The following is a 16,453-nucleotide window of genomic DNA, read 5'->3' on the forward strand; positions in this document are numbered from 1 at the left end:
AAATAGTGATAACAATGTTCTAGCACATATTACTAAATTGTTTTCAGACATTATCTCATTTAATGCTGTATAGGAGCCCTAAGAGGCTAGTATAATTAGTATGCTCATTTTACAGATGAGGAATGGGAGGATCATAAAGGAAGTGTATTTTTTTTAAAGAGAGAGAGAGAGAGAGAATTTTTTAATATTTATTTTTTAGTTTTGTGGTGCTGAGGATTGAACCCGGGCCATACGCATGCCAGGCGAGCGCACTACCACTTGAGCCACATCCCCAGCCTGGAAGTATATTTTGTTCAAAGTCACTTACAAATACATAGCACAACCTAAATTTGAATAGTCTGACTTGAAAACAAATTGTATTGAGTGTTCACCTTTTAGAAGACTGTAAGTTCTTTGTAATCAGAGGTAGGTTATTGTTTTACTTTGACACAAAACTATAAGCCTTTCTGGCATATAGTAAACAAATATCTATTTACTAAGTATTGCAGGTGAATTCTGTCCCTGTGTTATAATGAATATAAATATTTGAAGAAATGCTAACAATGAACAAGGCTTTGTCTCCAAAGAAGTTAATCATCAGTACACCCCAGCAAGTATATTTATCACCAGATCAGGAAATTGATATTTAGAAAAAACATACCCAATATCACATAGCTAAGAAATACCAGAATTAGGATTTGAATGTCAACATATGGAATCACAGAGCCCTTAGTTTTTTACTGTAATACTTACACACACACACACACACACACACACACACATATATATATATATCTTTATTTTGTTTAATCATTGAAAGTCCACTATTCTTTTTTCATGCTTTTTGCCTAAAGCTTTATCCAGACCTCCTTTCTTACTTAGAACTTTATCCTTTTCTTTTATTGTCTGGGAGTTGAATAATCAGAACTTTAGAATAAAAATCTGTCAAATAAGCCTAATCGGTCAGTGTTTGGCAGTGGAATTCTATTACAGACTTTATTAAAGCCTTACAAAAAATCAAAAAGGCCACTAAAGTTAAGCCTCCTAGAATATTGACTTTTGGAAAGTGATGACTTCAGTGAAGGAAGAAAGTATAAAGAGTGACTCTCACCATCCTACCAAACATCTGATGATGCAGTTGGAACAAGGAATGTTGTGTTGAGTCTTTATGCATCACGTTTCTTTGCTAACTTGCACAGAAGTGCAGTAGTTCTGCGAAGAACCTTAATGTCCCCCAACCCAGCAGTTACTCCCCGTAGTTTATGGATATCAGTAAATTTATAAGTGTATCTGTTTCTAATGTTCCAAGCTCCTCTTCTAGCATGAGAGCTAAGTAGCATATCAATAGGACTAATTATAATTGCTGGTTTCCCCAAGACCCTGGAGAAAGCTGGACTTTAACATCTAAAACTCAAGCATCCAAAGTAGTTTCTGTTAAGAATCCCTTTAGGGCTGGGGTTGTGGCTCAGTGTTAGAGTGCTCGCCAGCACATTCGAGGGCCTGAGTTCAATCCTCAGCACCACATAAAAATAAACAAATAAAATAAAGGTATTGGTGTCCAACAACAACTAAAAAAAAAAGTAAATATTAAAAAAATAGAATCCCTTTATAGGGAAGAAGGGAGGAAAAGGAAAGGTTCTGGAGAATGAGACTGATCAAATTATGTAATGTGCTTGTAGGAATATGGCCTAATGAATCCCACTAATATGTGTAATTTTAATACACTGATAAAAATAAGCTTAAAAAAAGAATCCCTTTATTGCACACAGTCGTTTGAACCAGAAGTAATGAGGCCAACAAATGTGAATCAGAGATTCCGTAACCAAAGTGCTTGATCTACTTGGGGAGATAAGAATTGTTGCTATGCAGAGCATATATAATTGAGTATGTTGTTCCCAAACAACTTTTGACTTTGGTAGATAATGGTGGGGTGAGACTAGGGAATCAACTGCCAGAAAAAAATGCAGAAGCACCCCCATTGAAGTTAAGTCTCATGCAGTCTAAAAGACTTTTCTTTTAGACTTAATTTTGTTTTGATTTTATTTTATGAATACACATTCTCCAAGGATAATACATTTGGTTTCTTTGTGCTCAGTCAGATTTTGCTGGGACTCAGATTTTCCATATCTCTGACCTTGCCAGGACCTGTAACCAACTTATTTATGCTACTACATAAGAGAACCCAAGAATCCCCAGAGCAGGAACAGCACACTTCCATTCTTCCTAATTTGCCTCCACCCCAGGGGTTATTCACCTTACACCACTTTGACCAGTACCCCAATGCTAGGACACTTCTAGATTAGGGCCCCTGCTGGTTGTAGCTTTTCTGATGCATTATAAGAGGTTTTTTGGCTCTTTTCAGACACATGACTATTATCAGGCCAGTCTCTCATTGTGGGAAAAGGAATAGAAGTGTTCTCAGGTCTGAATAGGGGTCTCTGGAACAGTTAAGAAATAGCCACTTCATAATGTACAGATTGAGAGAAAAAAAATTTTCTCTCCTGCATCTTGCACAGGCAAGATAAACTGTGTTCTCCTGCATGTAGTGAGTTGGCTGCAAAATATTGCAAAAAATCACATGACACAGAAATAATTTTGAGAGATCAAAGGCAGGACAGCTCTGCGACCTTAAGTGTCCTGTTTCCACACTGGAAGGAGAGAGAGTGAGCCTGTGTTTTTTTTATCTTTATATAAGGGATATACAAAGGCTTTTCCATAGAATATTCTTCACCAAATAAGGCAGGGGGTGGGCTGTCCAAGTCCAATGGGTAACACCCAACTCCGGAGCTACAGAGCAGCCTCTATAGCCTAGTGAAGACTGAGGTCACAGTGGTTTGGGTAATAAGCCACAAAATGACTTGCAATGCCAGACCAAAATCTCCTTGGCTTCAAGGCTGAGTAGAGGCTATGCTAATAGCTCAGAGGTGGCCTCCCACCTATTTGCAAACTATATATCTCAGAAAGGATTAGTATCCATAACTTATAAGGAGTTTAAACAACTTAATAGCCAAAACAAACAAAAAACCCCAATAATTGATTAAAATGGGGTAAAGGACAGGTACTGTGGCACATGCTTACAATCCCAGCGGCTCAGGAGACTGAGGCAGGAGGATCATGAGTTCACTGCCAGCCTCAGTAACTCACTAAGCAACTTAGTGAGACCCTGTCTTAAAATAAGAAATTTAAAATGCCTGGAATGTGGCTCACTGGTTAAATGCCCCTGCTTTTAATCCCTGGCATGAAGAAAAAAAATGGACTAAAGATCTAAACAGAGCCAAGCATGGTGGTGCACGCCTGTAATCCCAGCAATTTGGGAGGCTGAGGCAGAGGATCATGAGTTCAAAACTAGCCTCCACAACTTAGCAAAGTCCTAAGCAGTTTAGCAACACCCTGTCACCAAAAAAAAAAGCAAAATAGTCATCCACAAATGACATACAGATAGCCAAAAGACATATATAAATGCTCAACATCACTAGCCATAAGGGAAATACAAATCAAAACCACAGTGAGATATGACCTCACCTCTGTGACAATGGCTATTATCAAAAAGAAAAGAAGGACAAATGCTGGTGAGGATGTAGAGAAAGGAGAATAGACTATTAAGGATGTAAATTAGCATAGTCATTATGGTAAAAGGCATGGAGGTACCTGAAAATATTAAAAAATAGAACTCTCTAGCAATCCTACTGCTGAGTAGATAGCCAAAGGAAATGATATCAGTATGTCACAGAGAGATCTGCTCCCCTGTGCTGATCACAGCACTGTTCACAGTGGCCAAGACATGGAATCAACTTACATGTCTATCAGTGGATGAAATGGATAAAGGAAATGTGTTACATATACACAATGAAATACTATTTAGTCACCAAAAGGATGGAGTCCTGTCATTTGTGACACTGTGGATGAGCCTATAGGACATTTTGTTAAGTGCAGTAAGTCAGCCACAGAAAGCCAAATACCACATGCTCTCTCTCGTATGTGGACTCTAAAAGAGTCTCTCATAGAAATAAAGAGTAGAATAGTGATTACCAAAGGCTAAAGAGAGCAGTGGGGAGGTAGGGAGATGGGGGATGGAAAGATTGGTCAATGGGTTCAAAGTTACAGTTAAGAGAGATAAGTTCCGGTGTTCTGTTGCACAGTAGGGTGACTGAAGTTGACAACTGTGTATTGAATATATCCAGCTAGGTAGAGGGGTCTGGGGTTGTGGCTCAGATAACTCCAAAGCCTTTCAGCCTTCTCCTCAAGCGCTTGTCTAGCATGTATGAGGCACTGGGTTCAATCCCCAGCACCACATAAAAATAGAAAACAAACATAATAAAGCTATTATGTCTGTCTACAACTAAAAAAAAATTTTAAAATAGGTAGAGAGGATTTGGAATGTTCTTATCACAGGAAAAGATAAATGTTTAAGGTTATGAATATGCTAACTACCCTGATGGTATATTTACATGATACGTACATGCATCAAAATATCACATTGAGCCTGGCATGGTGGCACTCACCTGAAATCCCAGTGATTTGAGAGACTGAAGCTTGCAAGTTTGAGGCCAACCTCAGCAAATTAACTAGACCCTGTCTCAAAAATAAAATAAATATATGAATAAATAAAAAGGCTGGAGAATGTAGCTCAGTGGTAGATTGCCCCAGGTTCAATTCTGGTAAAACACACACACACACATACACACACAATATGTACAATTAGTATATGTCAACTAAAAACAAATTAAAGGTCTGGGGTTGTGGCTCAGCAGTAGAGCTCTAACCTAGGACATGTGAGGCCCTGGGTTCAATTCCCAGCACCACATAAAAAAATAAATAAAATAAAGGTATTGTGTCCATATACAACTAAAAAATAAATGTTAAAAAAAAAGAAAAAAACATACCTACTTTAGTGGACACCCATTTGATTTAGGTATGGGATTTTATGCTAGCAATCTGTCTTTTAATGGCAAAGGTCGGAGTAGGTACAGTCTCAAGTTGATCAATGTCTTCTCTGGACTGTGTGTGGAATAAAAACTCTAGCTCCAGATTGTCCAAGCCATATAATACATCTCTATTCTTTATAATTACCCTACCAGTACTTTTAGAATTTATCCATTTCTCATTGTCATGCACAGAGCAATAGACACCTTAAGAACATTTGTATTTGCCAACACTATCACATTTTTAAAATCCTGATTCCAGTGAAGTCATCAGTACAAATCACCAAGAGTACACTATATTGAAGCAGATCAGGAGCACATCTGTGTCACAAAATCCCATGATGTAAATGTGTACTTGCCATATGCAGATAAGTGAGAGGTGTGTTCAGGGGGAGCACTGCTTCCTGCTGGAGGATATTGGAACAGACTTCATGGAAGGCATGGAATTGAATTTGGGATGAATAGGAAGGATTTGTCCTCCATACTGTCCCCAGTAGAAACCAATGAAAGGAATTCAGAATACCAGGGTTGTGATTCAGTGTGGAGTACCGGAAACATGTCAGTTTCCAGAACCTCCGAGGAATGTTGGAAAATCCATTGCATTTATTAATAGGGAAAATTTTATATTAGATTAAATCTTCACAGTCTTTGCATGCCAGTGTGGGTAGCCCTTGCATATGCTTATAGAGAAGGTTAAAGAGAAGGATAACTCCAAAGCCTTTCAGCCTTCTCCTCAAGGCATCTACCCCAGTATTCACCTTCTCCTTCCTTATTAGAATATCCTAACCATCTGCTTCTTTGAGAAAAGAGAGACAAACCTTTTTGCATTTCCCCATCTGATCTCACATTTGCTCCCCGGTAGAGCAATGATTAAGGCTCTGTCCTCACCATCATCTTCCCAGGCTCCTCCCATCACTTCAACCCATCAATATCTGGGCTACTGCTCTTGGTCTCTTTGCTGCTGCTCTTTCTTCTCTATCCAGGAAATCTATTCCACTCTCTTGGTTTTAGTTCCAGGGAAGTCCTTCTTTAGGCATTAGGGTTCTGATGTCCTCAGCAAAGATTTTGTGTAGTCAGCAGTGTCCTTGAAAGCCCTTAAAAGTGTGGATAGGTTTTCTATATGCAAATCACACAGAGTATATGTGTGTGTGTATGTGTGTGTGTGTGTGTGTGTGTGTGTGTGATGTATATGATACCTACGTATGTGTATATATGTATAATATGTATATATAATACTTATCACATATATTGCAGATATATCTATAACAAATCATACATAATTTCCTGGGATCGATTAAAAACCACTATCAAGTGTTTTACTGCTGAAAACAAATTCAAAAAATTTATAAAGATTTCAACCTTTATAAAGCTCTTCCTATTGGTCAGCATTCTGTTTGTTATTGAGAGACCATTTCATCCATTGTTGTATCTCTTCTACTTGGCCTTCAATTTATTTTTCAGTCTTCTTTCATGTATTAATGAGATCTTGACAGGTTTCTGAAAAATGCTGTTGGCTTCCTTGATAGTGGTGGAAATCCTTACAATCATTCACATGATCTTTTTCCAACATACAAGGACCCATACAAGTATGATTACATCTGTGTTTCATGGGTGTGTGCACATTGAATGGCATATCAGCAATCAGCCTCACTACGCTTCTCTTTCTCTTTTTTGTTGATGATATCTGGTTGTCAAATAATAAATTTGAATGATGTAGTCCACTCTTGTACACACATGATTGTGTTTGTGTGTATGTGATCTGGTTGTCAAATAATAAATTTGAATAATGTATGTCCACTCTTGTGCACACATGTGTGTGTGTGTGTGTGTGTGTGTGTGTGTGTTACTCTTCTGTTTCTCTAGCCTAAATGTTCTCTTGGACTCCAGAGCCATATACTCGATACCCTGTGAAATACCTCCTATACATATTTCTGACCCACTCCAAAATGGTTCACCATGTGGAGGATCTGTATGTTTCCTTCTTTTAGATTAAAATTTTTATAAGGGCAATAATAGCTGGAAAATAATATGTACTTACTGAATCACACTATCAATCTAGAATGAAATCAGATCTTCAAAAAACTAGATGTACATGAGAAACTGCTTTTGATAAGTATTCTAAATCTGTACAAGAGAGTTAAAAATAGACTGTGAAACAGCTACTCTAAGAAGTCTGTTTTTACCTTAGAAGAAAGGGAGTTGGACAAGATAACAGGAAGCAGAATTGAGGAACTTACCAGCCCTTGACCTTTTCCACGGTCTGTGGCTCTGTTGTCTATCAACATCACTCATCTTTGTTGCCTAGACATTCTCCTACCTGGATTACTGATACAATCAAGGCCTTCAGGAGGTTTGCTATTTATCGAAATCTAATCTGAGTCGGAGAATAATAACCCAAATAATTTTGTCACTTTTTAAAATTATATAATTTTTACAGGACAAGAAGGCATTGCTAGAATGTTCTGGATTGGATTAAATCAGCTGTACTCAGCTAGAGGCTGGGAATGGTCAGATCACAAGCCATTAAGCTTTCTCAACTGGGACTCAGGTAATTGTTCTTCCCCCACCCATTTTGCATATAGAGCAAAAGCTTCAGAAAACAAGGGCTTCTCACTCTCTGAGATCTTTTAAAAGTTTGAAGAACTGATAAATCTTGTGATTACATCTTAGAATTTTTTTTTCCCCTAAACCAGAGTAGAATGAGCACCACTACTTGGCCAGGAACCATTCTGGGTCCCTTAGGGGTCTTGACATGTCCATGACTTGCCCATGTTATGTCCATCTACAACTTAACTCTAATGCAGAAATATTTCCTTATATTTCAAATCCTTGGGGTCTCCCCATTCTGGCACCCAAGTACTAATAGCATAATGGCTATATTTTATTACACAAATAAATAACACCAGGAAAATTTTATAATGATTAAAACCCTGTTTAGCCAAAAAAATCTTTTTCCCCAAAAGGAAGAATGAGGTACCTTTTTAAAAATAAAATATGACTAAAGAAAAACCTAAAAGTTAACATTAATTTCAGTACAAAATATTCTGTTCATATATAAGGAAAATGGGTTAAGTACTTAAGTGTCACTTTAGTTAACTAAATTTTCTCATTTCTAATGAATTAACAACCTATTGTCTCAGTAAATAGAATCTTTAAGTATAATTTAATCTTTTTAAATAATATATATATATATTTTTATGGTGGTGGCACTAATGATCAAACCTAGGGTCTTGCATATGCTAGGCAAGCATTCTATCATTGAGTTACACCCAATCCTTAATTTATTTTTTTAAATTTTTAATTTAAGGTCTTAAAGGCATTACAAAATCATAGATTAATATTTTCATCATATAATAAATGTAGATTAGCAATAAATATTTATTAGAGATTATCAGCCACAAGATATATGGCAAAAATTTTTATTCTTAGGGATAAGTTTGGTTTTTATTTTTATGTTTTAAATTAGCTATAATATGTTAGAATATCCACCCCCCCACTTGTATTTTAAAAGAAGGAAAAATTGTATACATTAATATCCATTTTATACAATTCAATTTAATTAAAATTTTAACTAAATGATGAGTTCTCATAAAGGCAGAAAATGTAATGTGAAATATTTTTTCTAACCACCACCCCGATTCTAACCTTGTCTTCTAACTCTTTGAAAATCCTACTTTTTAAGATATGCCAAAGGCACAAATAATAGGTGGATCAAGCTGTGCCGGAATGGATGCCGAGTCTGGTCTGTGGCAGAGTATTTCCTGTGAAGCTCAACTATCATACGTCTGCAAGAAACCATTAAATAATACTGTGGAGTTAACAGGTATCTTCCTCAGTTGCTCTTACAAATAAATCTTAAAGCTACAATTTTGTGAGGTCAAGTGAAATCCATCTCAGATACTTATCTCCACCTTCCCTTCATCTGATACTGCCAATATAGGAAAGTATTTAATTTTTGACCCTATCATTAGATATTACCAACTGCATATGAAAAAATTTGTAGTTGAGGCAATGAAGAATATCAAATAAAAATATGTATATGCCCATTAGATGGCAGAGGTATTTATTTTTCTTTTTTGGTACTGGGGATTGAACTCAGGGGCACTCTACCACTGAGACATAGTCCCAGCCCTATTTTGTCTTTTATTTAGAGAACAGGGTCTCTCTGAGTTGCTCAGCACATTGCCGTTGCTGAGTCTGGCTTTAAACTCAAGATTCTCCTGTCTCAGTCTCCTGAGCCTCTGGGATTACAGGTATGCTTGCCACCACACCCAGCTGGGATATTCTTGATAGGAAATGTATTTCTGCTCACGGATCACTCTTGTTCCTCTAGAGCAGTAGTTCTCAAATGTGGTGCCCAGACCAAGCACAATGGCATCACCTGTGCCATTAGAAATACAGATTGCCAGGGCTTACCCAGATTTACTGAATCAGAAACTGTAGGCATGGGGTCTAGGAATCTATGTTTTTGTTTTGTTTTGTTTTTAAATATTTTTTAGTTTTAGTTGGACACAATATCTTTATTTATTTATCTTTATGTGGTGCTGAGGATTGAACCCAGGCCCTCACCCATGCTAGGCAAGCACTCTACCACTGAGCAATAACCCCAACCCCTGGGAATCTGTGTTTTAAGAAGCCCTCCAGGTGACCCTGCATGCTCAAGTCTGAGAGCCACTGCTATGGGGACAGGCCTTATATATTGCATGCCTCTGTGAAAAATCAAGACCTGTGGACATAGGATACCCCCAGGCTCTCCCAGCCCCTGCCTCACAACACCCAGACCTCCTCTATCCTTCTATGCCAGGCTGGTTCTTTAGGTCTTTGAATTGAAAGAACCCAGTAAAATGAGAAGTGCAGGACAAAGTATCTACAATGAGGGGATTGTTCAGGGAAGTGTGAGGAAAGAGACAGGAGACCAGCTGAAGTTTTTGAGGAATGGAGGTTTGAGGAGTATTTACAAGAATAAAGAAGAGTACCTTGGATTGTTGAGCACCAGGCCCAGTGTATACCTGAAATTTGATTAATTCTTCACTGAATGAGAAAAACTCAGATTCAAAACTGGGAGGGGGAAAAGGGAATTTTTAAATGTCCTGCTTTAAGGAATTATGTGGGAAGGGGAAAAAAAAAAACAATCAAATTTCTTGTCATCCAAAAAGGAGCATTGAGCTTTTTTTTTTTGAGGGGAAAAAAAATACACTTCCTATCAAGAATATCCCAGCTGGGTGTGGTGGCAAGCCTACCTGTAATCCCAGAGGCTCAGGAGACTGAGACAGGAGAATCTTGAGTTTAAAGCCAGACTCAGCAACGGCAATGTGCTAAGCAACTCAGTGAGACCCTGTTCTCTAAATAAAATACAAAATAGGGCTGGGAATATGTCTCAGTGGTAGAGTGCCCCTGAGTTCAATCCCCAGTACCAAAAAAGAAATAAAGAATATAGGGAAATGTTTTAAGATAATAAGGGGAATGAATATTTATCTTCCAAGTTAATATAAACCAAATATAATCCATACAACAAAAAGCATAATAGAGAAGCCAGCACAAATGAAAATAAGCTAGAGCAACTGATGTTAGATTAAGTAAATATCTCAAAGTAGCACTTATTAAGTAAATCATGATGTTTTCACATGATTGAATAATATGCATTCATTATAATTGTGCCAGCAGGAAATAGAAAAAGCAGAATAAAATGATATGCCTACTTATCATTTTAATCTTGTAAAAATATGTATTCATAGAGACAAAGACTAGAATATGAAAATGATTGTTTTAAGTTCAATTATGTGTGATTTTTCCATCTGTTCTTTTATAGTAACTGTAAAACACAGTAGTAATAAATGAACACTATTCAGAACCTTAAAGTTAATTGAGTTATCTTGTAATTATGAGAGGCTAGTTGAACCTGAATTTTTATCCTTTAGTAAAACCTCTTAAGATGCTGTGTTTTCTTTCAGTAAACCTTCCAAGTGGAAGGTGAAGTCTGAGTAACCAGCTACTTTCTAGTTTTGTTAACAAGGATAGAAGTATCTTGTATGGCTTTATACCTGACTCTTTTTCTCCAGAAATACTAGACCTTTACTTGTGAGTTTTAACACAGGCAAAACAAAGAATCACATTCTATAAGGACCATTGGTCTAACAGAGGGAGGAAAGAAGAGGTCCAGAGATGTCATTTGCTCTTTCCTTCCATTGCTACTGTCTCTTGGGTGTGAAGTGAGCACATGTCTCATTCTGTTCCTGAAATCTCTGCCTGTCCTTTGGTCAAAAGTGAGCTTTAATGCATATTCCCTTACTAAGGTGGCCATACAAGAAAAGAAGACTTGAGCTCATGCTAATCTTTACAACAGCAGAGACTGGAAGGGAACCTAACAAATCCCAGAACCAGAAAAAGATTCAAGCAACTGGCTTAACCTACATTTTTCTTCTCTCTTTTAGGACTAAGGGCAATATCTCCTTTGATTGTGTCTATACCCTTAAATAATCTATCCCCACCCACACAGCATATTTCTGTCACATTACAGTCACATCATGTAATGGTAATAATGATTCATTATCTGAATCCCTGCAGGAATTCTTATGACACCAGGTATATATTCGGTACAACATAAATTCATATTACTCAAGGATCTGTCATCACATTGCCCAATTTTCCAGAAGCCTCATGATTCAAAACAGAAAATTTTGTAATGTTGTTGATTCAAAATAGATATAGCTTTCCTGGAATATAAATTGCTGCTTTTCTCCCAGATGTTTGGACATATTCACATACCCGCTGTGAAGAAGGCTGGCTGCCAAATAATGGATTTTGCTATCTGCTGGTAAATGAAACTGGTTCCTGGGATGAGGCACATAAGAAATGCAATGCCTTCAGTAGTGACCTAATCAACATTCATTCTTTAGCAGATGTGGAGGTGATTGTCACAAAATTCCATAATAGGGGTAAGTTTTTTTTTTAATACCCTATTTTAGAGGCTTAAACATTATAAGATATCCCTGCTTTCAGACTCTTGGTGGGAATGAAATCTTACAACGACCCTGTCCACAGGCTTTTCTGTTGGATGGAACTGTGTTGTAGTCTGCGCTGTCCAATACATTAACTACCAGTCAACATGGCTTTTGAGCACTTGAAATGTAGCTTGGGAAACTGAGGAACTGAATTATTCTTTTTATTTAATTTTATTACATTTTGGTTTATATAGTCACATATGCCCTAGTGGCTACTAATAGCAGTGAAAGGTTGATTGAATAATCTCTCTCTTCTCATATAAACTAAATTCTATTTCATTTCTTCCAAAAACCTAAGTGATGATTATTTTACTTTTGTAATTTTTTGGAAGCTAATTTTTTGGTAGACACAGCTATAACAGACTGCTGTTACCATACCTTCTGCCTAGGATTCTCTAATAATAGTAGCTAGTAGGGCTGGCTTGTAGCTCAGTGGTAGAGCACTTGCCTCACACTGTGAGGCACTGGGTTCAATCCTCAGCAACACATAAAAATAAATAAAAGATATTGTGCCTCATTGAAATTTTAAAAAATATCTATTTTTTTAGTTATAATTGGACACAATATCTTTATTTTATTTACTTATTTTTATGTGGTGCTGAGGATCGAACCCAGGGCACGTGCTAGGCGACTGCTCTACCAGTGATCCACAACCCCAGCCCTGCCTCATTGAAATTTTAATAGGCTATTTAACAGTACCATAAAGGCTCTTAAAACTTATATCAGAATATAAAAATCAGTAGCAATATACATATTCAAGAATGTAGTCTAGTAAAGCCAAACAAAGCATTTTTCTTTTAGATGCCAAAGAAGAAATATGGACGGGACTTAGGAACATCAATAGACCAACTTTGTTTCAGTGGTCAGATGGTACTGAAGTCACGCTAACATACTGGAATGAGAATGAGCCAAACATACCCTACAATAAGACTCCCAACTGTGTTTCCTGTTTAGGAAAGGTAGGAGACCTCTGTGGTGTCTTTATCGTCTTACTGTTATATGTAATAATAATATTAAGATTCCTTTGATTATGGTATTTGTGTTTGAGCTAAGAAAATAAAAGGTGAGAGGTTTATAGACTATCTTTCTTGGTAAATAAAAGCAGTCAATCCACTTTCTGACAATGTCTGTTCTGACCTGAAGCAGATCTAGAGACTCTGTGTAACTCAGATTCTGTGCCAGAGTGGCTCTCATAACCTGCTGTCTCCCAGATCAGGGTCTCTATCAGCCTTTCAGCCATCAGTGTCATATTTCGCAGGTAGCCACAATTTAACCTGAAAAGTCCCATCTTTTTGTGTTCAGGTCAAATTTCATATCAGTTCTGGTTTGAGGATGACATGAAAAACACTTTTTTAATATTTTGATTTTAAGTAAAATTTCAACAAAATTTTTAATATATTTTTATTTTAAAAGGACTAAACTTATTCATAAAAACATCTTACTCCTGTGGATTGCCTAAATATTTATTGAACATACTTTAGTTAAGCACTTAAAACAGACTGTGACTTCAGAAAGGATATACGTACCTCTGCATTTTTGTTTAAATCACTTTCCTGCAGAAAAGTGTGTAATTGATTATGACGTGTCACCCAGCCATCTAGAGAGACTTAAGTGGAAGCAATAAATGCTTTGTTCAGAAGTGTTTTAGTAGTAAAGATATATTTGGAAAGATGTCACATCTGGTACTGTATTTTAAAGAATATCCAAGACGTCTTTACAAGAGTATCAAAAATGGAAGTGAGGTGGCATTAGCAAAAGTGAACAGAAGGCATACCTAGACAGCATTCTGGTGTTCAAAACCAGTCCTCAGCACAACTCATCTGTTAAAGTCTAACTTCAAGAAAGCAAAGTAACTTGCTCAATTAGGCAAAATTAATTTTAAGTGGCATACTTGAAAGAGACAATGTTGAAGTGTAGACTGAATTAGACTTGAAAGAAACTTCTGATTCTAGAATTCTTGAAGACTAGCTCTTGGACCACCATCATCATGTATCTGAGGAAACTGAGTCTGGGACTTAGCCGATGTGCCACGCAAATTGAACCTTGCACAGACTTCAGCCATGTCATAGGAAGGAAGAATAGAGTGCTGGAACTGTTTGTGGAGAAGTTCTTCTCACTTTTACTCTAGGCCAAGTGTCCTTTGGTGGTTTTATTGTCAAGCCTTTAGGAGAATGAAACTCATCCACACTGTGACCAGGAGACAATGCTGAGAGATAAAAGGCTGAGAACCAAACCTTCTCTTTGTGGATTCAGTTCTAAATGTGTGGCAAATAATTTCTTTCACGAGCAAATATGTTTATCTCTCTCTTTGTTTTTAAAAGCTAGGTTACTGGAAAGTCCAATCATGTGAAGAGAAACTTAAATATATATGTAAGAAAAAAGGACAAAAAATGAATGACTCAAGATCTGATAAGATGTGTCCTCCAGATGAGGTATGTAAAATCCCTTAATTTTGCTTAAGCAGAATTACAACTTCTTGGTTAGAGATGGTAGTTGAGACCTTAACAATTTGAATTTGCAAAATAGAAGAGACAATAGCTTCTGTTCATTTACATTACAGCAAGCCAGATGACAGGAGTCATAACACATTGGTGTTCTCACACAATGAAACAAGACATTCTTTTGTGGATTTCTATAAAAATGTGAACAATTAGGGATATAGCTCAGTTGGTAGAGTGCTTGCCTCGAATGCCCAAGGCACTGGGTTCAATCCCCAATGCCACAAAAAAATAAAAAGTGATTGATTACTATCCTTCATATTAATATCCTGGGCTGGGGCTAAGTGACAGAGCAGCTGCCTAGCATGTGTGAGGCACTGGGTTCAAGCCTTAGTACCATGTAAAAATAAACAAATAAAATAAAGGCATTCTGTCTATATATAACTATAAATTTTTTAAATACTGATATCTTTACTTCCTCTATTGATATTATTCCTGTTCAAAAATGATGCAAATGCTGGGTGGGTGGCACACGCCTGTAATCCCAGCAACTCTGGAGGCTGAGGCAGGAAAATTGCAAGTTCAAAGCCAGCCTCAGCAAAAGTGAGGTGATAAGTAACTCAGTGAGACCCTGTCTCTAAATAAAATACAAAGTAGAACTGGGGATGTGGTGTCCCTGAGTTCAAAAATAATAATAATCCAACCAACAATTTTTTTTTTCTGTTTTGCCCCCTCTCTTATAGAGAGATGGCCTTTATTGGTCAGCTCTGACAAATGAACTGGTCTCCGTCTTTCATTTCTTGCTTACCCATCTCTAGTTCCTTGCTTTCCCTTCAGTAACAGTATCCACTTTATGCTGACTATAGCCCTTGCTGCTCTGCCACTGAGACTTATTTTTAAAAATCCAACAATTGTTTTATGGTAGGCCAGGCCCTAGGGGTAAAGAGGATTATGCCACACCTTCTGTCTGGCACAGTCTTACAGAGGTCATTTATGAAGTTGCAAGCCACCCTCATCATGTATGACTTCACTGGCCATGTCCTCAGTTTGCAAACTTGTAAATGTTATCAATGTAGCAGAACTTGATTGTCAGATGGGGACACCATCAAGTCCAGGAAGCAATGTGATGCTATTTCTCCTCTGATTTAGGGCTGGAAGAGACATGGAGAAACCTGTTACAAGATTTACAAGGATGAGGTCCCTTTTGGAACAAACTGCAATCTGACTATCACTAACAGGTGTGACCATCAGTAAACCTGTACTAGTAAACTTTTATCTCTGAGTTCTTACACTAAACAATCTTCCTGAGAAAATGGGGCATCTTTAATTCAGTGATTGTGAAACATTTGCCAAAGTGGTTCTTCTTTTATAGATTTGAGCAAGAATACCTAAATGATATGATGAAAAAGTATGATAAGTCTCTCAGAAAATACTTCTGGACTGGCCTGAGAGATGTAGACTCCCGTGGAGAATACAGTTGGGCAACTGCTGGTGGAATAAAGCAAGCTGTGACATTTTCCAACTGGAATTTTCTTGAACCAGGTAAGTGTCTGAGAATGAAAAGTAGTAGAATTAGTGAGTAGTGAAATAGCATCCCTCCCAAGTGTTCTTCATTTGTGTTTGGAATGTGGGGGGATTGATGATCTCAGAACCGGCAACTATGAAATGATCCAATTAAAGAAGTAAGAAAACTCAGGTCTCCAAAACCATCATCTAACAACTCAGAGATAGAACCACCAGTGTGAGGGTTTTGTTTTTGTTTTATCTTTTCTATGTAAGATTCAAACAGAATCTAGAAGCATCATTGTGAAGCACTTCACATTTTCATCTCTTTGCTTAACTTCACTCTCCAAAACTGCATGTTTATTTGTTATTCTTAGAGAGTAAGAATAAAGAAGAGACTGTATTGCACATAGTTTTTATTTATTTTTTTAATTCTAATTTGTTGTATATAACAGCAGAACACATAACAATTCATGCTACACATATAGATCATAATTTTTCTTATCTCTGGTTTTGTACAAAGTATATTCAAACCATTCATGTCTTCATACATGTACTTAAGGTAATGATGACCATCACATTCCACCATCTTTTTTACACCCCTTGCCCC

The 16,453-nt window shown here is 37.1% G+C and overlaps 1 protein-coding gene across 2 annotated transcripts in view; it reads left to right on the forward strand.

Annotated features, from left to right (window-relative positions):
- Positions 1 to 16,453, forward strand: part of Ly75 (lymphocyte antigen 75) — a 92,464-nt gene that overhangs the window by 13,679 nt on the left and 62,332 nt on the right. For both annotated transcript variants that reach the window (XM_076865759.2, XM_076865758.2), the window contains exons 5-11: positions 7,339 to 7,449; positions 8,584 to 8,724; positions 11,645 to 11,836; positions 12,704 to 12,861; positions 14,224 to 14,334; positions 15,490 to 15,578; positions 15,713 to 15,882. In XM_076865759.2, the coding sequence (XP_076721874.2) occupies positions 7,339 to 7,449; positions 8,584 to 8,724; positions 11,645 to 11,836; positions 12,704 to 12,861; positions 14,224 to 14,334; positions 15,490 to 15,578; positions 15,713 to 15,882 (972 nt within the window). The remainder of the gene's footprint in view (positions 1 to 7,338; positions 7,450 to 8,583; positions 8,725 to 11,644; positions 11,837 to 12,703; positions 12,862 to 14,223; positions 14,335 to 15,489; positions 15,579 to 15,712; positions 15,883 to 16,453) is intronic.

This window comes from Callospermophilus lateralis, chromosome 9 (genome assembly GCF_048772815.1).
Source record: "Callospermophilus lateralis isolate mCalLat2 chromosome 9, mCalLat2.hap1, whole genome shotgun sequence".
NCBI classification, from domain to species: domain Eukaryota; kingdom Metazoa; phylum Chordata; class Mammalia; order Rodentia; family Sciuridae; genus Callospermophilus; species Callospermophilus lateralis.